Source organism: Benincasa hispida, chromosome 1 (genome assembly GCF_027475165.1).
Source record: "Benincasa hispida cultivar pf3 chromosome 1, pf3_genome.v1.1, whole genome shotgun sequence".
Lineage (NCBI taxonomy): Eukaryota > Viridiplantae > Streptophyta > Magnoliopsida > Cucurbitales > Cucurbitaceae > Benincasa > Benincasa hispida.
Genome location: NC_143478.1, coordinates 43932471 through 43956463, shown reverse-complemented (window position 1 = coordinate 43956463; position 23993 = coordinate 43932471). Strand labels below are relative to the sequence as shown.

The 23993-nt window shown below is 32.0% G+C and overlaps 1 protein-coding gene across 2 annotated transcripts; it reads left to right on the top strand.

Moving 5' to 3' along the window:
- Positions 1-10365: 10365 nt before the first annotated feature.
- On the top strand, positions 10366-18411 carry LOC120068860 (elongator complex protein). Of its 2 annotated transcripts, none has more exons than XM_039020514.2 (9): positions 10366-10789; positions 10897-10989; positions 15835-16001; positions 16103-16149; positions 16741-16810; positions 16954-17177; positions 17266-17355; positions 17627-17702; positions 18062-18411. In XM_039020514.2, exons 1-9 carry the CDS (start codon positions 10623-10625, stop codon positions 18253-18255), a joined length of 1128 nt encoding a protein of 375 aa, XP_038876442.1. In that variant the 5' UTR covers positions 10366-10622; the 3' UTR covers positions 18256-18411. The 2 variants fall into 2 exon arrangements, with proteins under 2 accessions (XP_038876442.1, XP_038876436.1); XM_039020508.2 differs by having other exon boundaries at positions 10377-10789; positions 16100-16149.
- The last annotated feature ends 5582 nt before the right edge of the window (positions 18412-23993 follow it).

The following is a 23993-nucleotide window of genomic DNA, read 5'->3' as shown; positions in this document are numbered from 1 at the left end:
TGCTATTTCTCTCCATGATATGGGAAAGATCTTGTGGTAGGCTTATTGTTTTGCGACATTGTGGTGAGTGTGGATTGACAGAATCAGTTAACTTTTTGGGAGATTGTTCGTATAGGTAGTTGAGGGCATTTTGTGCGCTTTTTTTGTCCATCTATGCATGTTCTTTCATTCGTCTCATTGAAAGATTGGTTACCTAAAAAAAGTGTTTTTCCTTGCTCTTTTACTTGTGTTTTCTCTCTCTCGTTGGTTGAGTTCATAGAATTTACTGCCAAATCTAGGGGAAAACTCTAGAGAATGTACTATGGTGTGTCTTCTTTGTTGTGTAATTTCATTGCTATTTATAAGGCTATCAATAGGATAATCGTGGTTCCATGGCTCTTTTTGAGCAATGATCTTGTTCAGCTAAATGGTTAATGAACTTATTCGTAGTAAAAAAGCTTAGAGCTCCAACCCTACAATCTGGTCATTAGTTCTTATTACTCTTCTAGTGCACTGGCTATAAGGCTAATTCATATGCTTTGCAATGTGCCTCCAAGTGGATGTTTGGTTGATGAAAAGGTTTGATATGGAAAATCGACGTGAAGGTTGATGTGCATGGATATTTTTGGAAAAATCATGAAAACAAAAAATTTTAAAATATATTTAAAGTAATAAATAAATATTGATTGCTTCTTTTTTTTTTTTCCGCTTTTCAAACAAGTTAGAATGTTTATTAGGGTTTAAATACTACATTGGTCTTTGTACTTTTGATTTTGGTTCATTTTGTTACATATATTTCAAAATGTTTGTTTTTGTCATCTTGTTTTCAACTTTGATTCATTTTGGTTCTAATTTTTAATAAGTGGTCATTTTGATCTCTTAAAAATGAAAATGAAGAGACCAAAATGATCACTTTTTATAATTATAAGGACCAAATGACTCAAAATTAAAAGTATAAGGACTAAAATGAATATTTTAAAGTATAAGGATTAAAATGAATTAAAGATAAAAGTATAGGGAACAAAATAAACATTTTGGAAACTATAGGGATCAAAATAAACCACAAGTATAGGGACCAAATTAATATATAAATAATTTATTATTTATAGTATATTTACATTATTGATATTTTATTGCTTATTCTTTTTTAATCTTTCATGGTTTTTTTTTTTCACGTTATATTGTGTAAATGTAGATTCACCCTTTATGTCAAATGGATTGAAACATGGAAATATCAATATTTTGGTGGAAGTTTAATGCACGTTGATATGAAACGAGAGATGGAAATTGTAAATAGGTGATATAGTTGACTCGCTTACTCTACTCATCTCCGGAAAAAGAGCAAATATCATTCCATACCAGAGGCAATATCAATTAAAATTTTGAATTAATAATTACATTAATTTAAAAACTAAATTTTCATAAATGTATTCATAGATAAATTTTCAAATGTGTGTAGGCTCTTCAATGTTAGGTTTACAAAATGGATGATTAGAGTTAATGCATGGGTGATTTTCAAAAAGTGTTTTGACTAAGAGTTTAAATTGATTCATTTATGAAAGTTTAGGGTTTAATGAATACAATTTTATAAGTTTCAAAAGAGGGTGTATCGATACGATTATTAGTTTGAAGTTTGAATTGATATTGTCCTTAAATTTTAGATTTATAACTTGATATTTTTAGAATAAAAAGTTCCAAATTGTTTTGGGCATGTTAAAAACTAGTTATAAGTTATTTTTTATGTTGCACTCTCACAGAACAAAATACTATTTTGATCTAAATAGTTGTAATGTGCAAAGAACGTGGTTCTTTGTTCAAACATATTTCCGTTATTAGATTGTGATTTTTCATATTTATTATTTATATCACACTCATATACAAAATATTAACCATTTCAACCTAAATAGTTTTAATTGAGAAATAGCGTAATTATTCTTACAAATATGACTCTACTATTAGATCGACATTAGATCATGATGTTTTATATTTTGGTCTAGATCTCACCCGTACATAAAAGAATGTCACTTCACATAAAACGGCTTCGACTTGAGTAGTTGTGATGAAGGACAAAATAAGAATTATGTAAAGTTGTAAGAGCAAAATGAAAATGTAAAGATTCTCTCCACATAATCCCTCTCATAAAGAGTATAGACTAATATACAACTACTAATTCTAGTAACCACAAAAGGTACAAGGAAAATATAAACTTAAAACTTCAATAATTAAAATGAAACTTTTCAAAATACAGGGATTTAAAACCAACCTCATAGCTCATGGGTATTGTTTTTAATTAGGCACGTTTGGTAGGAAATTTATAAACAAAAAAAATTGAAAGTAAGAGATTAATAAAAACAAAGTTGTATTTCATGTTTTTAGATATATGTTTGATACAAGATTCAGAAATTGAATTCTAATTTAAACAATTGTTCAAAATGTGTTGGATATTATATTTATAAATCATAAAACTAAATGTAGGTACCTACTAAATATTAATTGACAATACACTATTATTAATTTATTTATGAATGTGTTTTATGTTAAAATTTGTATAAATATCATTTGAGCCTTTAATATTAATATTGTTGTTTTCAAAACTTATTAGAGAAATATTGTTGTTTTGAAACTTATTAGAGAAATATAGTTTTGGGAGTTCGAGGCTAGAAATCGAGGGTTGAGGATTCGATTAATGTAGAGGTCGAACGTTGAGAACTCGACAAACAAAGAAAAACATGGAAACAATATGTATATTAGGGTTGTCGAGTGTTGAAGTTTCGACAAATAAAAGTCGAAACTTCAACCCTCGACAAAGAAAAGTAAATCTCGCTAATTTTGTGATGAGGATCTCGCTCTAGAAGGGAATCTCGCTAATTTTGTATATTAGGTTGTCGAAGGTTGAAGTTTTGACATACATAAGTCGAAACTTCAACCCTCGACAAGGAAGTTAAGTGGGTGAAGCTAATTTTGTGATGAGAATCTCGCTCTAGAAGGAAATCTCGCTAATTTTGTGATGGGGATCTCGCTCTAGAAGGGAATCTCGCTAGAAATGTAGGCTGAATCTCGTAAGCATCGCTAGGAAGACAGTTTGTTAAAGAAATGCTTGAGGATCTCACTCGAAGGAAATCTCGCTAATTTTGTGATGGGGATCTCGCTCTAGAAGGGAATCTCGCTAGAAATGTGAGCTGAATCTTGTAAGCATCGCTAGGAAGACAGTTTGTTAAAAAATGCTTGAAGATCTCGCTCTAAAAGAAAATCTCGTTAATTTTGTGATGGGGATCTCGCTCTAGAAGGGAATCTCGCTAGAAATGTGGGCTGAATCTCGTGAGCATCGCTAGGAAGACAGTTTGTTAAAGAAATGCTTGAGGATCTCGCTCTAGAAGGAAATCTCGCTAATTTTATGATGGGGATCTCGCTCTAGAAGGGAATCTCGCTAGAAATGTGGGCTGAATCTCGTGAGCATCGCTAGGAAGACAGTTTGTTAAAGAAATGTTTGAGGATCTCGCTCTAGAAGGAAATCTCGCTAATTTTGTGATGGGGATCTCGCTCTAGAAAGGAATCTCGCTAGAAATGTGGGCTGAATCTCGTGAGCATCGCTAGGAAGACAGTTTGTTAAAGAAATGCTTGAGAATCTCGCTCTAGAAGGGATTCTCGCTAGAAATGTAGGCTGAATCTCGTGAGCATCGCTAGGAAGACAGTTTGTTAAAGAAATGCTTGAGGATCTCGCGCTAGAAGAAAATCTCGCTAATTTTGTGATGGGGATTTTGCTCTAGAAGGGAATCTCGCTAGAAATGTGGGCTGAATCTCGTGAGCATTGCTAGGAAGATAGTTTGTTAAAAAAATGCTTGAGGATCTCCCTCATAATTGTCTTCACTTTATTTACTTTCCATAGAAATATATATATATATATATATTATATACATGACCAATGAGAAAAAAAACTAATAATCATTAATGAAAAAATAACAACAATAACAGAATTTGTTACAACTAATAACTATAATTGAGTGAGTTTAATTAAATTGCATATATTAAAATTGACTATAATTGAATAAGTCTGAAAAAATATGGTCAACCTTGATTTTATTATCAAGTAAATTAAAAAAAGGTGTGAGGTCCTATCACCATGTTGCCCTTGCTCCGATTCCCCTGTGCGGTTCCTTGCATGCATTGACTGACTGATCCGATTCCCTGCATTCATTGACGCATTCATGCCCCTCTGCCATAGCCTTAATGTCTCTTCAACCACCCCAAACCCGTGGTTCGAGTGTTGAACACTCGACCTACATCCTTTTAAACCACTATCCTCTTCATTTTTGCTCACTCACTCCCTCGATAATTTTTAGCTCACTGCCCTTGATTTTGCTCACTCCCCTCCCCTTGATTTGCTCACTACCCCCTCACTGCCTTCGAAAATAAGCCTTCGAAAGCATCTTCCTCTCCTCCCATTTCCATTTCCATTTCTCTTCTTGTATTTCGTTTAATACAAATTATTCTCACACAATTATACTGGTTCGTTACTTTACTAAATTTTTATTTTTTTAAGAATAATTATAAATTTTATTTTTGTTCTTATATTATTATTTTTTTTATAGATTCTAATTTTTTTTCAATTTTTTGTAGTTGTTGTCAGATAACAAATAACAGGAAAAAATGATGAACGTTGTCACTTTGAAGGAAAAAAGAGAATTACCGTCGAATCTGTGAGTTGAACTTATGATATTTGAAAAATTTAGTTTATTCTTATGATATTTGATTTATTTAGTATTAACTTTGATGTTTATAGTGTTAAAATGTTTAGTTTATTGTTATGTTTAAGAAGTTAATATTTATAGTTTAATACAAAATTATTGTGATAGTTAACAAATTTAGTATAGTTTAAAAAATTTAATATAGTTTGAAAATTTTAGTTTATTCATATGAAAATTATTGTTGTTATATTTATTGTGATAAGTTGATATTTTCTAGTATTAACTTTGAAAATATAGTTTAAAAAGTTTAATTTAATTTAATTTTTTTATTTTGTATTAAATTTGAAAAAATAATTTTAAAAAGTTTACTTCATTTTAATTTGAAAAGTTTAATTTGTTGTTATTTTTAAAAATAGTTATAAAAAATTTAATTTATTGTTAGGTTTAAAAATAGTTATAAAAAATTTAATTTATTGTTATGTCTAAAAAGTTGATGTTCACAAAACTTAAAAAGTTTATGTTTATAAACTAAAAAATTTAATATTTTTTAATATACTTCTTATAAAAAGTATAATACAAAAAATTAATGTTTGTCTTTTTTTTTTTTTTTAGAAAATGACAGGAAAATGCTTGGGATTTTTGTTGTTTACAAATGGTAATATGATTGATGGTATTGATGAAGTTGAGTATAACCAACCACCAAGTGGCAGTTTTACCATAAATGTGAACAGTAGAATTGTATTTGAACAATTCATTGAAATGGTTGGGATGTTACTTGGTGTAGATATGGGAGCAAATCAGATAGAAATAATATATAGACATCCTAATCTAGAACCATCAGGATCAATAAGGTTTATGTCATTCCCTATTTCGAATGCACAAGTTATGAACTTGATGTTCTCGATGGCAATGCCAGTGCCAAATCTAGTGCATTTGTATGTAAATGTAAATATGATAGGGGTGGATCCTGATACATCATTTAACTAGTTTGAAGATCCAACTCAATGTATCAATCCTGATCCGGAGTCAGTTGCATCACCATGGGATAACGGCTAACAACCTGTACAGAGACTTCAGAACAGAAACGGATGATGAATTTGAATAGTTGGATTTCAATGGTCATGAACATGAGATGCTTTCAGATACATTCAATAATTTGGATATGAATGTACTGAATAACATTCGGGAACATGACCCAATTGTAGCTCCTGTGGACGTTGACAATACTCAATTATATAAAAGGATGATTTGTCAAGACAAGAAAATGCTACAACAAGCGGTCAAATATTTTGCAATAAAGTGTCATGCACCATATGAGGTTGTTGAATCTACACCGACGATTTGGACAATTCAGTGTAAGAAGTGGGAGGAAGGTTGCAAGTAGAGACTTCGTGCAATAAAGAAAAAATCATATGGCTTGTTCGAGATCACTAAGTATGATGAGTAGTATACATGTTTTTATTCAGAACTAAGTCAAAGTCACGTACAGTTGGATTCATCAATGATTGCACTGGAGTTCTATGACGCCGTAAGAGAAAAACCATCTATCAGTGTGGCACAACTGCAATCTGACATCAAATCAAAGTTTGGATATCATGTTCCTTACCATAGGGTATGGGAGGGAAAAGGAAAAGTGTTGGCTAAAGTGTTCGATGATTGGGATGAGTTTTACAAATTGTTGCCCAAGCGGTTATATATGGTTAAGCAGACCGATCCTGGAATACGTGTAGAGTGGAGAGTTAAAGAAACGCTTACTGAAGGCCATGTTATCCTAACTTCTGTATTTTAGGCATTTGGTTCTTGTATAGAAGCTTTTAATAAATGTCGGCTGATAATTCAAATAGATGGTACACACTTGTACGATAAATATAGAGGAAAAATTTTAATTGCTACATTAGTTGACTCGAACGGCCATCTTCTTCCACTTGCGTTTGCCATTGCTGATGAAGAGTCCGCAGACTCATGGGGATGGTTCCTGAAACATCTGAGAGACATTGTAACACACGAAGATGTGTGTTTAATTTCAGATCGACATGCTGGTATAATCGCAACAATGAACAACCCAACAAATGGTTGGATGGGACCAAAATGTCACCATTGTTTCTGCTTACGACATATCGTCAGCAACTTCAATAAAAAGTATAAATTTAATTCATTGAAAAATTATGTTTATCGTGTCGAGTGTCAGTTTCAAATTTGAAAGTTCAACAAAGCAATTGAAGATATCAAATGAATAAATCGGAGCTGTCTGAGTTTTTTTGACAACATTAGTTTAGAGCAATGGACTCAAGCACATGATGGAGGATTCAAATATGGGTGGATGACGACAAATCTAGCATAAATGGAATCCTTAAAGGAGCTCAAATGTTGCCTATAAATGCTCTTGCTCAGATAACATTCTTCAAATGCGTGAACTATTTCGAAAAAAAGAAGAGAAGAAATAAGGGATGCATTGGAGCGTCAAGATAAATACACCCGGTAATATTATTTTTTTATATATATTTTATCAATAATTTATTTTAAACATATTTTATAATACTAAGTGGAGTAAAAATCCAAGTACGCACACGAGAAAATAAATAAATGGGCTGCACGATCTAGTAAACATGAAGTACAATCATACGATCGATATGAAGGTGTGTTTCATGTGAAGATTGGACGTCATAGTCTCAATGCCAAAGGAGGAAACATTCAAATATTGAGGCTAAACAGGTCCGAGCGGTACTGTTCATGTAACAATTGGCAAGCATTCGGCATTCCATGCTCGCATTTTATGGCCGTTTGCTCACATTTTAACATGAACTACGAAGATTTTATTGAGGACTACTACAAATTGTCAACGTATGCTGAATGTTACTCTCCTCAATTTCAACATGTACTGCATGAAGATTACTAGATCATGCACCCTAATATGCCCGTCTTACATCCATCGTTGTTGAGAAAACTTGGTAGACTGAAAAGTTCAGTTATCACAACGAGATAGATTGGACAGAACCAACCACTCGACAATGATGTGGATTTCGTAATCAGTTAGGACATAATCAAAGGAAGTGTCCTTCGTTACTAAGACGGACTCTAGATAGTTAGGGATTGAAAAATAAATCATTTTTTATTATATATTCATTTTATTGTGTATTCAATTTTTTTATTATAATTTATTGTATATTTAATTTTTTTTATTATAATTTATTGTATATTCAATTTTTTTTTATTGTAATCAATAAAATTTTACATTATTTTTTACCCTCACACTACATATCCTGGGTGAATTTACTCTCACTTTTCTCTACTATTCTATTTACTTATTTCGCTTTTTTTAATTTACTTCATAATAAAATCAAGGTTGACCATATTTTTTCAAACTTATTCAATTACATATTAATTAAAAGAATAATGTACAACTTTATAATAAAAAAAAATTGAATATACAATAAAAGATAAGTGGGTGAAGGAAATCTCGCTCATGAGTGAGATTCTGCTCATGAGCGAGATCCTCAATTTTTTTTTAATTGTATATTCAATTTCCTTTATTAAAATATTCTTTTAATTAAGTTGTGGAATTTAGCTTCAAAAGAATTTACTTAACCGTGTGGAATTTACTAGCCTCAAAAGAACATTATTAAAATATTCTTTTAATTTTAATTGATAAACATGTTAATGACACTCAGTTAGTTGGACGAGCCTACGGTTCTCGGTATGTTGTTTTAATTCAATTTAATTTTTATATCACTGATCTAGTTAATTTAAATTCTAAATTATCAATTTAAAAATTTAGGTGGAGAGACAAAATTTGTGTGACTAGGACAACCACACATGTAGTCAGCCAGTATAGATACATGTTTGATCTGCTTCAACCTGAACTGGTACATTACACTAAACCTAATTGATTATTTTAGACACATTTTTATTGTATTTATCTTTAATATTCTCTAATATAATATTTTGTGTTTCAGGTTATTTGGGAGCCGTACAAAATTATTATGCATACTTTGCCTAATTTTTGTACGAATGGTCAAAACATGTGGCGGACGATGAGTTCTCTCATATGTTTTCACATTGGTGAGTGGCATCTTCCTGACAAGGTGATTAGACAATTCTCAGCAGGATGTCCTATCGCCCTGTAATACTGAACCCGTACTGCATGATATTGACCTAAGGACTGGAGATTGGTCCGAAAAAATTGCACATTTGGTAGTGTTATGGCACTATCGTGCAAGATTTATTGCATTGAGAGTTTCTCTTGAACAGTTTGACACAGATGTCACCCCAGAATATATTCATTGGTATAATAATATCACAAGGCGCTACGTCACTCGTGCCGGGAGCAGTTATGGGTCATCTGGTAAATGAATGAATATTATCTAATTATTTTTAATTTAAATTTATTTTAAATATTGTCTAATTATTTTATAATTCACAGAGATCGAACAACAGTAGACTCCGTGAGGTTGCGAATAATCCGAACCAGGTTCTTGCTATATGTAGTGACAACCAAAGCTATATGGATGAAATTCATTATATGTACAATATACCTATTGTTCCTCCACTAGCTCCTAGACATAGAGGAACTGTTCGGGAAGAGGATGAGTTTGATGAGGTTGCATATAATGTGGAAGAGTTGCCCCCTATGATGCAGACGCAAAGTCAAACAGATTATGTTAGTCCGATGATGATGCCAGCATTTGGTTCAGGACATTATGACTCAGAGGCTGGTCCTTCGTAAAACGTGCATGGACATGGTCGGGGTCGTGGAGAGCATAATGAATATTTATATTATGAAGCACCTGCAGGGTACCAGAGCAACATCAAGGAGAACCCGAGCAACCTCAAGCTCGAAGTCGACGACGACAACCAGCTCGAAATCGACGACGTCCGCCTTGTGGGACACATTGATTTTTGTAATTATTTTTATATAAATGAGATATTTAATTTACATTTTTTTTTTAAATTTTTATGAGATATATTTTTTTTAATTTATTCTTTTTAGAGTTTAAATAAAATAATAAAATATTTTTAGAAATTGTTTTTATAAAATGAAAAATTTAAAAAAAAAAAGAAAGGAAGAAAGAAAGAAGAAGGTGGAATGTGTAATAATTAAAAAATAAAAAAAGAGAAAATTTGTACGGATGACCCAAAAATTGAAGTGTCTCGCTATCTCGCTCTCTCTCTTACTTTTCCTCTTTCTTACTCTCTCCCAATACAAAATTATTTTTAACACATCAAATAATTATAAGTGTTATGATGAATTTGATTAGGAAGTTCAGTGGCAAAAAGAAGGAGATTCATTAGCTCGTTATTTAGTCACTTGCTGAGATGACAGAATCCGTAAAAATTATTCAACAAGCTTTGGAAGGAATTCCAGGGGACCTTATGAAAATTTAGAAATACGATCTTTTGATCGAGGAAAGTCTCCGGAATGATAATTAAACAGACTCAAAATAATAATGTTTTAAAAAGCGAAAGGGGGGCAAAGTCGAGAGTTCAAAATTCGACGTACAAATGAAAAGCAAAACGGTTCAAAATTCTACCTACCTTGGTCGAATTTTGAACTCTTGTGTTATTAAAAAAAACAACAATATTTTTACAAATAATTTGAAAACAACCATATTTTTTTAAATAGTTTCTAAAAGGACAATATTCTTTTAATTTTTCTAGCCAAGCCAAACTTTTGAAAAATTATTATTATTAGGGGAAAAAAATCAACTTCCTCTCATTCTCCTAAACTGTTAACCCTACTTCCCTCTCTCTCTCACTTTGAGTTTGTCTCCTCTCCCTTGGTCCTGAGCACACAGTTCCCTTGAATGATCTTGCAACGTATATATTTCTACATTTCTTCTTTGTTTCTTCACAATCTTCTTTCAATTTATGCTCTCCCAGGAATTTCCCATCTAGTTTTCAAATTGAGGGTCGAAGTTGTTTCGGAATTCACGACTTGAAGCTGTTAAATCCTTGCCAATAATGGCGGAATCTATTTGCAGAGCACTTAGAGACGGTGCGTTACAGGGAGAGCTAGCGCCTGCTCTCACCATAAAGGACTCCATCAATTCGCCATTTGGGTTTCACGCCTTTGCCCATGTTCTGGCGCAGCTCTTGAGCAATATTTTGGCCGGTAAATCGCAGTCTCGGTTAGTTCAATTCCCTTTTAGAGACGCCATTTAGGAGATTGAAATTGTTCAGCTTTGGCGGTCGTTTTGATTGATTTTCTGCTTTGCTGGTGTGATTTTGATCTCAGAGGCCTCGTTCTACTTGCGTTCTCTCGAAGTCCGGCGTATTATGTTGAGCTGTTGAAGAAGAGAGGGTTGAATGTTGGATCGTCTACTAAATGGTAAAGTTATCCTTGCAAAATTTTGCATTTTCCCCTGTTTCAATTGTTTAATTTCTGAGAAAATGCAGGGATAACAAGGGAAGAACTCCTTGTTAACTTAATTTAGAGGGTGCTTTTCTTTCCCAGGCTAGGATGGGAAAAATTTAATATGAGTAATGGCTCCTATTGAGTTTTTCTTTGTCAAGTTAAGTTTAGGTTCATTTTATAACGTTTTTGTTTTTAGTTTTATATTTCTTTAAATGTACATTTGTTTCCTCCCATTTTCATCTCTATTGATTTTGCATTTCTTAAAGGAACATTTGAGTTCTTAGTCAGATTGCAAAAACAAAACTACACTTTTTTTTTTTTCTTTTTAGTTCTCAAAATTTAGTAAGGGAACATCCATAGTAGGTATTAAGAAACAAGACTATACCGTTGGTTAAGATCTTAGGGAGGAACCATAGAGTTGAAGAAGCAACTTCGGAGAGTGCAGATCAAATGAAAAGCAAGTATCCTCACTTGATTTCTTGAGGAGGTCCACTGAATTTCGAGGACGAAATTCCAATGAGGGGTGGTAATTTGTAAGCCCTAAACCCTATTTACTTTTTCTAAGCTAAAGAACAATCTAAAAGATGTATTTTGAGGGCTCAAGTGAAGTTGGTAAAGTCAAGGTTAAAATTTCGGGGAAATTAAAGTAAAAAGGGAGTGGTAGTCTAAATGCTAAATTGGAAATTGAATTGCCTAAGTGTTGGAATTAAGTTAGGAAAATGTGTAAATATCAAAGGGAGAATTTCCTAAGTGTTACTATTTGATCAAGTGAATTGAAGATGGAATTTGATCAAGTATTTGGAGGAGTGAAGTGATTAAACAAGAATGAAATGTGGAATTTAGAGGAAATTTTGTGGAAATTTTGTAGAAATTAAATTAAGAAGATTTTATGGATTAATTTGATTAAATTTTAAGGAAATTTAGAATGGAGATATTTAAGTATTTAAAATAGAGAAAATAAAGGAAAACTTGGTAAGCAAAGGTTAGTGGGGTATCCAAGGAATTCTAAAGCTCCAAATCCTCAAGTTAGTTAGTCAAGGGGTTGTTTATGAGTTATATGAAAGAAATATGGAGTGATTTGGTTCAGAAATGATGAAATTAGAGCTAAAATAGTGTGGGTGTGTTGCTATCGAGGAACAGGAGAACTACCAGTTGAAGGCTGAAGAAGGTTGCTAGCCACTGGCGCGCACCTACCTTGTCATCCACATCGTTCCGCGCGCTTGATAAAGGGCTAAGAAGTCATTGGTTCAATCCATGGCGGCCACCTATTTAAAATTTAATATCCTATGAGTTTCCTTGACACAAATGTTATAGGGTCAAGCAGGTTGTCCTGTGAGATCAGGGACACAACTGGATGTAAAAAAAAGTGTAGATTTATTCCTTTTGTGTGCTTTTTTGGGTTATTTCCTTCTCTATATTTTTCTTTGTAATATATCTTGTATTTTTGGAGTTCATTGAAAGATAGAAGAATAATTTTCTCCCAAAATTTCGGAATCTTCCTCCACGTTACCTCTACGTGTGTTTGGTTTTTCAGATTTTGTTCATAATCATTCTCCTCATTGGTCTAAACTTGATCCAAAATCTAGCAAGTGCATTTTTCTAGGTTATGCCTTCCACCAAAAGGCGTACATATGTTATTCACCAATCTTGATCAATCAATTGCCTAGTCGTGTTCTTTCTTTAAAATCTCGTCCAGATATCCTCCTACAAATACACCCTCAATTTTGGAATATTTCCTCCACGTTACCTCTTTGTGTGTTTGGTTGTTTAGTTTTTGTTCATAATCATTCTCCTCATCGGTCTAAACTTGATCCAAAATCTAGCAAGTGTATTTTTTAGGTTATGCCTCCACCAAAAGGGGTACAAATGTTATTCACCAATAACAAGGAAAATGTATACCTCCATGGATGTCACCTTCTTTGAAAATCAGTCTCTTCTCAGGTCCCAAATTCAGGGGGAGAATATGAAAGTATTTGAGCCATTGGAAGTTGAGTCGTTCTCTCCAACTAATTCCCTTCACCACTGAAGTCTCATTTCCTACCATAAATGAGCCATTCACTCCTGAGTTTGACTAGTTTCGTATCCCTAAAGCCTCACAAAACCGAACACCGATTGTTTATACAAGAAGAAGAGAGGGTGCCTCACACAACCAAGAATGCCAACCACCTGAACCGGATTCATTATCATTGAATTCCGCTAAAGAGGATGTTACATCTATGGCACCTTTAATTGATGATTTAACATTACCAATTGCTCAGAGAAAAGGTGTTAAAAGTTGCACCAATCATCCTATCGAAGTGTATGTTGCATATGGAAAATTGCATCCTTCTTATCAAGCATTTATGACTCAGTTGGATAGTATTCAAATTCCCCAAACCATTCATGATGCTCTTAAAGATCCAAAATGGAAGAAGGCAATGGATGAAGAGATTAGAGCTCTTGAGAGCAATGGAACATGGACTCTTACAAGGCTACCACATGGAAAGAATCCAGTTGGTTGCAAATGGATTTTCACAGTTAAGTACAAATCTGATGGAAGTGTGGAACGATTTAAAGCCAGATTTGTTGCCAAAGGCTTTACCCAGTCATATGGTATAGATTACTAGGAAAGATTTGCTTCTGTTGCGAAATTGAATACTGTTCGTGTTTTACTATCGCTAGCTATAAATCAAGATTGGCCTCTTCACCAACTTGGTGTAAAAATGCTTTTTTAAATGGTGAGCTTGGAGAAGTTTTTATGCAAATTCCTCACGGAATGGAAGAAAAGTGTAATGATAATATGGTATGCAAGTTGAGAAAGTATTTGTATGGTTTAAAACAATCTCTGCATGCATGGTTTGACAGATTCACCAAAGCAAGATTAAAGGTGGTTACTATTAATGTCAAGTTGATCATACTTTGTTTGTGAAATCCTCAAATGATAAAATTGCAATTTTAATTGTATATGTAGATGATATTATCATTACAGGGAATGCTTGCGAAGAGATTCTCAACCTTAAAAGGATGCTTGCAACAGAGTTTGAAATCAAAGATTTGGGAAGTTTGGGGTATTCTTCAGGCATGGAGGTGGCGCGATCCAAAGATGGTATTGTAATTTCTCGGAGAAAATACATTTTGGACTTGTTAAAGGAGACAGGACATCTTGGATGTAGACCTACAAAAACACCTATGGATCCAAATCTAGTTTTAAACCAAAGTGAAGAAACTATTCCCATTGACAAGGGAATGTATCAAAGACTTATGGGTAAGTTAATTTACCTTTCTCATATCAGACCAGACATTGCATACTTTGTGAGCAATGTGAGCCAGTACATGAACAACCTTAGTGAATGTCATCTTGAAGTTGTAAACTGAATTTTGAGATATTTGAAAGGCACTCTAGGTCATGGTCTGTTATTCAAAAAGTCATCAAATAGATTGGTTGAACTTTACACTGATGCTGGTTGGGTTGGAGAATTAACTAATCGAAAATCTACAACTGGCTATTGCTCCTACGTTTGGGGTAACTTGGTCACTTGGAGAAGTAAAAAAACCAGCAGTTGTAGCAAGAAGTAGCCGAAGCTAAATATAGAGCTCTTGTTGTGGGAATTTGTGAAGAAATGTGGATTCATAAACTTTTGGCAGAATTGAAAATTGATTCTCAGAATTCAATTAAAATGTTTTGTGATAGTGAATCAACCATTAATATTGCAAAGAACCTTGTGCATCATGATCGAATAAAAACACATAGAGCTTGATCGTCATTTCATATTTGAGAATGTCAACAGTAATACGGTGGAATTATCTTATGTTTCATCTCGTAATCAAATTGCTAACATTCTCACCAAAGCACTACCAAGGAAAACTTTTGAAGATTTCAATTCCAAGCTTGGCTTGTACTCTATATACAATCCAGCTTGAGGGGGAGTGTAGGTTTATTCCTTTTGTGTGAAATATTCTTTTTCCCTTTTTTGGGTTATTTCCTTTTCTATATTTTTCTTTGTAATATTTCTTGTACTTTTGGAGTTCATTGAAAGATAGAAGAATAATTTTCTCTCAAAAACCTCAAAAAGTTTTCAAAATCTGGCATGGTTTTTGAAAACAAACCAAAGAAAACTAAGTGGAAGTAGTGTTTATAAGCTTAATTTTCAAAAGGAAAAAGAAGATAATAATAAAAGAACCAAATGGATATCAAATGGAGAGTTCAATTACCTTCTTTTCTGGTAGATTAATGCTTGCGGGAACAAGCTCTGCAAATGATTCCTGCATGTAGTTGATTGATTTAGTAGTTTTCTTATTTGGACTGTACAAGTGGTGAGAGAACCTGGTTTGTAGTGGTGATAATGTGAAGGAGTTAATGCAAAGAAACAAGAACAAAATGAGAAGGCTTATTGACTAAAGGTTGCAACATTTCTTTTTCATGTGGTATGAGACAATCTAAACGTCTTGAACGAATGAGATCATGAGACCCAAATTATAATGGCTGCTTGACTGTGGTGTAAGTGAGTAATGTATCCAAAAGCTCAAGATGATATTTTAGTATACATTTAATCTTTTTTAATGCATTCTTAACATTCTCTCTTTCATGTGTGGAAATTAGCATGGGACTCGACAAGTAGACTATCAATAGTAATCAATTAAGGTGAAACTGACATCACAAAGTAGCAACAACTTTTGTTCCTCACCACGAGAGATGCTATGAATCTTGATATTCTGAAAATTAACTCGAATTTATCATTGGAAAAAATAATATACCTTCATTTTTCATATAAATTATTTCTCTTTTCTTTACTCATATTTTTTTATGTGCAAGTTCATTTGACAATATTTGTGTTATAGGATTCAAATTTTGGACTGTTATACAGATCCTCTTGGTTGGAAGCAACGTTTTATGGAGGGTGAAAAATTTTCAAATTTTGACCAAGATGTTTCAAATTTATCTCATACTTGTACAAATGTGAGGGATATGGATGAACTTTTCTCTTCAATTATTACACTTGGAAAAGGTATGACTAATCTTAATTGAGAGTGTAGTTTAGTGATTTTCTGGCCTTATTTTGCAAGCCGCAAGGAAAAGGTTACGAGTTAAATTTTAATGTTCTAGCAGGATTTGTTGGAGAAGGAACCGTACGCTTTTGTGTTGCCATAGACTCTGTAAGTACTTTCTCTCTTTCATGACATGTGATGCTTTAGATGTGCCGAGGAAACACCTTGCATATTTTCTTATACCACCCTGCTAATTTCTTTTCTTGTGCATATTACCTGTTAAATATAATGAAGGACATCAAACTGTCAAGGAGTATCTTCTTTTCTCAAAAACAGTCCAGAATATTTATTTTCTCTCCTGCATTTCACTTGTTGAATATAGTTAAGACTATTAAATTTTATCTCCTTAGAACTCATGGACACAGTTGTACAACCCGTAGAATAGATTATGTTCGAGTATGATTGTGAAAACTATGAAATTGTCAAGGAATATTCTCCTCTCTAGATTCTGTGTTGAATGATGATACTTCCTTTCTTGGTTGGAAGTAAGAAATATGTGTAAACAATGTGAATCATCTGTCGAGTCTTTTTCATTTTTAGTTTAGTGCTAGTAATATTCTCTAGAATAGATTATTAGTTTCACCTGTTGTTTATCCGTTCTGTAGATTTTTGCTCTTTTCTTTACTTTTATTCATTAGTAACCTGAATTTAGTTGCTTTTATTTTCTCTTCGTTATTTAATTTTATGAGATTTTACCAGGTAACTGATATGTTGAGACATTCATCTACATCAGCACTTGCAGGTCTGTTAAGCGGCCTTCGGAGCAACGGTATGGATATAATAATTGCCTCCCGAGCTCTTTGATGCTGAAATAAATCATATCTCATGAGTTGTGATTGATATGCTTTCACTTGATAGTTGATAGCTCTTGTTTTGATGGATCATTTTTTAACTGTTGTCATGTAATTGTAGATTCGGTTTCAAGTACATTTTGGTTGGTACATGAAGACCTTCATGAGGAAAAGGTCATAGCTGCCGTTGAATATATGTCCTCCATAGTGGCAATGGTTGAGGGATTAACTTCATCCCCACATATGCGCAGAAGCAATCTGGACAATTCCTATCTTGAACACAGCTCTACAAAAGGGAGGTTTCATGTGCGGATTAAACGTAGAAATGGACGTGTTCGAGTCATTGTAAATTCTCTTCTCTTTGCAAAACTTTCGGTATTTACATGTGAAACCTTTGGTTGACTACTATATATTCTTGATGTTCTATGCTTAGTGTGAAGATTTTAATGTCGAGCCGTCGGGCATTAAATTTACATCCATTTCATCTGAAGATGCAGTCATCAGTCAAGGCCTTATACCGAAGGTTGGTTGATCTTGATTTTGACCTCTTTCAATGATTTTCATAATTTTACTTTTTCTAAAGTTCGGAATGATCAAATTTGATTTTCATAGCACCAGTAGAGTCATCTTCTTCTTATATTTTGTCTGCTTCTAAGTTTAGATGCTCAAACTTAAAGAAACATTTGTTCTTGATATGCCTGATCTTTCCACAGCTACTATAGTCATTGAAACTTCTCTTTCTCATAATTTACATGAATGGAGAACTAGTGAATGGACGACGTTTCTTCTCTCAGGTGCAGTTCAATCTTCAGTTGTCGGAGAAAGAGCGAAATGACAGGGCCAGAGTTGTTCTTCCTTTTGAGCATCAAGGTTCGACAATTCAACACTCTATCTTTGCCTATCACAAAATAATTCTAAGGTTAAATTGCAAATTTGGTCTCTATGATTTGGAAAAAGTTAGTATTTAGTTCATATGGTAGTTTGTTAAATTCCTCATAAAATCCTTGGGAGACTATTTATGAGGTTTTATCAAAACATAAGGACTATATTCTAACTTTTAAAATAATAGGAACTAAATTCTAACTTTATCCAAATTATAGGGACCATTCTAATTTTGTCCAAATTATAGGGACCATTTAACCTAATTATCTAGATGCTTAAATTCTCCTGACCCTGCTGTTTCTTCTTGCTCATTGTTTTCTCTGCACAACGTTTGGTTTTCCTTATAGGAAATGGTGAACCGATACAAATATACGATGGTCGGCGATCTCTTCCTGAAACCAAAGATGATGAGACACCTCTCATGACCAGTGAGAAAGGCAAGGATAAAGGATCGGGAAAGGGTGAGATCGTATATTTTCGTGATTCAGATGATGAGATGCCAGACTCTGATGAGGACCCGGACGATGATTTAGACATATAATGTTGATGGTTCATTATGAACTAGGAGGTTTTGTATCTTATGTATCTTTTTGTTTTCACTTTAAATTGTTCAATTTCACGTGGAGAGATGTACCAAGTAGTAGTATCTTGAGCACAATGAACAAAATCAATGAAGTTTCTCTCGTAATTTGGGATAGTTTTTTTTCCACTAAGAATCCACATAGATTGTTAGTTGTTTACCAAGAAACTTTTATAGTTCCATAACCAATCAAGAAATGTGGAAGAACAAAAGATAGGATGGATGACCCAAATTAGGTTTCACTAGTTTTAAATGATCCAAATTCTGAAAAATAATAAAAACTACCGTTTTGCTTATGTTACAAAATATTAGCCAATGTTAAATTCTTCTTAATGCCCATTTACAGCGGAGGATTCTCACCCATCGTGTTCGTGTTTAGTAACCAATTGATTGCTCATCACCCGTTTCGAAGAATCCTCACACTCGTGCTTCTAGTCATCTTTTTCTTGTTTATCTCGAGCACAAGGTTTTGAGGGAAGAATGAGGATTCGTTCTATTTACAATGTTTGAAGAAGAGAACAAGGATGTGAGGATTTGAAGGAACCTGATCGAGAGGGAAAGTGAAAGTAGCGAGTGCAATCAAAATGGAATATGAGGTTAATATTCATTGTTTTCAATTTTTAAGTCATTCAATAGTAGTACAACATAGGTAAATTGGATCATCCAAAAAAAAAAAAAAAAAAATACTATAACTAACTATAACCAAGCTTCATATACCCTCAAGTTATATCAATAAAATCCAAAAGTTCAAGTTAACCTATCTATCAACTTTAATTTTTTTAATTGAAGGTTGATTTAGCTCTTCTAAAAGTTAAAACTCGCCAAAAGATTACTTTGCACATAAGAAAACTAAAAAACAGTTACTCTACATTGCTTTTGATGTGTGGATATGCATAATTATTAGCTACCTTTATAACTTTGTAATGTAGATATGTATAATTATTATTAGCTACCTTTCTAATTTTATGTATCGAAAAAGGTATTTCTGGTCCTCAAGATTTGAAGTCGTCTATTTCATCTATAAAGTTTCAACAAGTTTATATATCAACATACTTTCATGCGATTTTTTCAGTTTCAACTTGTCAATATGAGATTAGAGATTATTTAAACCATTTTTTAACTAACAATTAAAATGTCACAAATTCCACATTTCACAAACCAAAAATGTATTTTGTCTCATAAAATATCATAATAACAATCTTTTTTATCTTGTGTGTGAGATGGGATAACCGAACTTCTAACCTTAAAGTTGATAGTGCATACTTGATGTCAGTTAAGCTATACTCATTTTGACATATAATACAAATAACAATTAACTCATGTCAACCTCATCAATCATCCTCTCTAATCTAATAATTCCAAATAATAATAATAAAATCCATGCTTGCCAAGTTGTCACATTGTTTGACTATTTAATTTTCGTTTTATGTTTTTAGATTCACAACTTAACAGATCATCTAGATTTTATTTTTTAAAGTTGTTTTTGGATACCGTGATTTGAATTGTGAAAATTCTGAAAACAACAATTTTATGTTTTTTGTGTATCCAAATTTTAAAATGTAAACTTATATTGAATAAAGACAAAAAGTTTTAAAAATATAGTTATAAGGTCCTACGATGTCTTGGGATCATGAATCCTCTCCTCTCCTTGACTTGTATTAGTAGAGCGCTCTTCATCTAAAGGCTTTTCATATCATGAATTTGTCTAAGTCAAACTCTTCTTGTTGTGGGAGAAGGTTTTGGTAACTCTTATCGTTTCTAAGGCTTTCTCTTTAAGGCTTTTCACTCCGATTATCGTTATTCAAGTGGTGTCACAGACAATCTTTTCTTTGATTCTTTTGGCAAATGTTTGGAAGAGGGGCTTGGTAGCTAGGAAAGTCAAGTCAAGGAGGAAGGCATTGTACTATTTGGGCAAGTAGCGGATGTAATCTCGTCTTTCTTGTAGCTTTGGGGCTTTAGGATTAAAAAAAAAAAGTGTGGATGCTTTATTTATCACCAAGCTGAGATGAATACTATATGGTGGCCATAGAAAATTTTTTGGCACTAAATCCAGGAATAGCTCGATACTATCAAGAATTCTTGACTATTGAATGGGAACAAGTTTATGGTTTATAAATATAGTATGTCAAACACATTTAAAATAATTGTTTAAATTAAAATTTAATTTTGGAATCTTCTATAAAAAAAAAAAACTAATAGAATACAACTCTATTTTATATTTCTTATTTTTAAATTTTTGTTTTCAGATGTCCTATTGAATAGACCTTTAAATTCCGAATCATAAATACCTAATTTAATACCGCCCCCAATAAAAAAAATAATATGAAATATTAAAAGAAAAGTAAGAAATTATAATAAAATGTTATGGAGAGAATCACACTAGATACCCTTGACCTTTGAGGTCTAGAAAGAACAATTAATCCAAGTTTAAGACATTTTAAATTCCCTCTCTTAATATTAAAGCATATAATATTTGCACACTAAAGGCAACATTATTTATCTTAAGCTAGGCGCTAGAGCTAGGCCACTTATATTAATTCTAAATCCTCAACAAACACAATTAAATTAAATCAAGTGTGTCATTTCTATTTGTTTTTAGCTTTCTTATATTTTTGTACATGAATATACAAACCTTACTAATTAAGTTAACATAGTTATACAAAATACTCCTAAAATATATGTTTTTTTTTTTTTTTTTTTTTTTTTTTTTTTTAAATTTTTAATTTGGCTATGTTTTATAAATTTTCACCACTCTCAATATCTTTATTAAAAAAAAAAAACATTTCTATGTAAAAATACCATACAAAAGTTTCTGCTCTTTCTTCTCATTGTTGATCTTATTTCTATGGTATAAAAAAATGTTTGGAAAGTTAAGAAATAAAATTGAAACTAATTATGGGTAATTGTTTTAAATGATAAAAGAACTTAAAATATTTTGATAACAAAATGTTATTATCTATCACTGGTAGATAGTGATTTTGCTATATTTATAAATAAGTTGAATCATTTTCTATATTTGAAAACAATCATTTATTTTGTGCATTTCGTATAGTTCATTGGTTTTAATTTTTCTCCTACCATTTCTTAAATTTTTTTTTTTTAAAAAGTTCTTTTAAGTTTTAGTTATAATGGAAATGGCTAGAGGAGATTCTTTTGTCACAAATTTTAAAAGTTTTAGCGTCAGCGTAGACTTCGCTTGGTAATATTTCGTTTTTGATTTTTGATTTTTAAAAATCAAACCTATTTCTTCCATATTTTTTTTCAATTATTTGTATCTTTCTTAAGTATAATGGTTGAATTCTTAGTCAAATTCAAAAAAACAAAAACAAATTTTTAAAAGTTATTTTTTTTTTTAGTTTTCAAATTTTGCTTAGTTTTGTAAACCATTGGTAAAAAGAAATAACAAAAGATGAAATTTAGAGGTGGAAATAGTGTCTATAGGCTTAATTTTTTAAAAACAAAAAACAAAAACCTAACTGGTTATCAAACGGGTCCTAACTTTTTGGTTTTTGTTTAATTTTTTCCCCTTTTAAACAGGTTGCTTCCTTTTAAATATTTTTCTTATATCATTTAATTTTTAGAACTATCATTTGAATTCTAAGCAAATATTATTAAAAAATAAAAATAAAAAAGTATGTTAAAAAAAAAAGCAAACCAATCTTCTCTCTCTTTTTCCTTTTATTAAAAATTCAAGATATAAATACTGAATAAATGAAAAACATTGGTTAAAAAAATACTTTTGATTCCTAAACTTTTATGAAATAACAACTTAATATCTAAATTTTTTTGGTAATGATTTAGTCTATACACTTCCAAATTTGCGATAATTTAGTTCCTGAATGTTAATATATCTTTGTACTCTACAATTTGTAACGATTCAGTCCTTATCGTGAAGAATATTAATATGTTTTAATGAATTTTGTTACTCTTGTAGAATGATAAACTGATCAAATATAAAAACTTTATTTATAAACTATAAAGACTATTATGTTAATTTTGAGGACTAAATTATTAGCATGAGACTGTAATTTACTTATAAGTTATACAAACTTTTGATAAATCCAAAAAAAGGTAAAATCATATAATATAAAGACAGAAGAAGAAAAGGCTAATACAATACAAAAACAGTACAAAAAAAATTAGGTAAAGGGAGAATTATTCTGTAGGAAAAGCAATTAAAATAAATAATAGGGACCATTATATAAAGCTTATATAAACCCCATGTATGAGTTGTAAAATAAGTTACTTAGAAGCTCTGGTAGGGAAGAAAGTATGGGCAACAATGGAGATGGTTTACAACCTCCCTCAAAGGCTTCCAATATTCTTTACATTCACTGTAAATGAGATATCATGTATGGAGTGTTGGGAGCCCACAAGGGAGGCTGAAAAGCTTCTTCAATGTCGTGTTAACCGAAAACGATAACGAACAGCTCATCTTCTCTTCTATCATTCTTTTGTTTCTTTTCTGTATTATCTTCATCTTCAAATAACCTTTCATTTTCTTCTATCCTTGTGTTTGTTTGTTATGTGTTTTCATACTTTCAAAAGCTTTTTAATTCATAGCTTTAGAATTTTAAATAGCAGTTGCACCTAACTCATATACTCCCCACTTCTTTATCATACTAAAAAAGAAATTAGAAAAAAATCTTTAAAAAATAAAAACTGCCACGTGACAATATTTTATTGGACTATATTTGGGATGCACCAATATATGTGCATCCAAGGAAACACCCATAATTTACCAGAACAATCTGGCAACTTTATGTAAGGCAAAGTTTGGTTTTTTGGGGGTGATAGTGGAAAAGTTGACAGATAAGTCACCCTTACTGCCACTCGACAGAACCGACGTGAGATTTTCATCTCATACGGCTCCTTGTTCAATTCTTTCGAAGTCATTTGATCCTTTTCCTCGTTGGAGAATCTCCTCCCTTCTTCCATTCCATCCCGAAGAGTGACAGGGACCAATTCAATCACGTTTTCATTCATTTGGAATATGCTCTTCTATGTCTTTTTTATTTACTTATTTTTTCCTCTTTTTTTTTTTTTCTTTTTTTATTCCCTTCGATCATTCCTTAAATCCCATAGATTTGATCCAGTAGAATTTGACCCATTTTTTCATTGAGCAAAAGGTACGAAATAAATTAGATTGATTTTTCGATCAAAAGTACTATGTGAAATCTTCGTTTTTTTCCTCTTTCTCTATCCCTATCCTGCGAGTACAGTGTTTGAATCAATAAAGAACATTTTCTTCTGTATCTGTATGAATCGATATTATTACATTCTAATTCCTTCCCGATACTTTCCAAGAAAAATTCCGAATTGGGATCCAAAAGTTTTTCTTAATTTGAAAAGATTTTTTTTTTCCCTTTGAGTGTTAGATTGGAGTTTAGATCATTTAGGAATTGGAAAATATTTTTTAAAAAAACATCTCTATATAAGGGTTTGAGATTTTTTTTTGAATTTAAAAATAAAATCGCATAGACTATATTAATATATAATCATAATCATGTGTGAAAAAAAAGGAAAATTACTTTAAATGACAAAATTGCTGAAAATATTTACAAATAATAGCAAAATATCACAGATTATTCTGATAGACACAGATAGTAGTCTATCACAATCTATTACAGATAGATAGTGAAATTTTACTATATTTATAAATATTTTAATTTATTTTTCTGTATTTGAAAAAAAAATTA

Bases quoted from the DNA above. Each gene is read 5' to 3' on its own strand.
- LOC120068860 (XM_039020508.2), top strand. From the start codon at position 10,623: ATGGCGGAATCTATTTGCAGAGCACTTAGAGACGGTGCGTTACAGGGA. The intron at 10,790-10,896 runs GTTAGTTCAATT...TTTTGATCTCAG, and splicing joins GCCGGTAAATCGCAGTCTCG to AGGCCTCGTTCTACTTGCGT. The intron at 16,002-16,099 runs GTATGACTAATC...TTAATGTTCTAG, and splicing joins AATTATTACACTTGGAAAAG to CAGGATTTGTTGGAGAAGGA.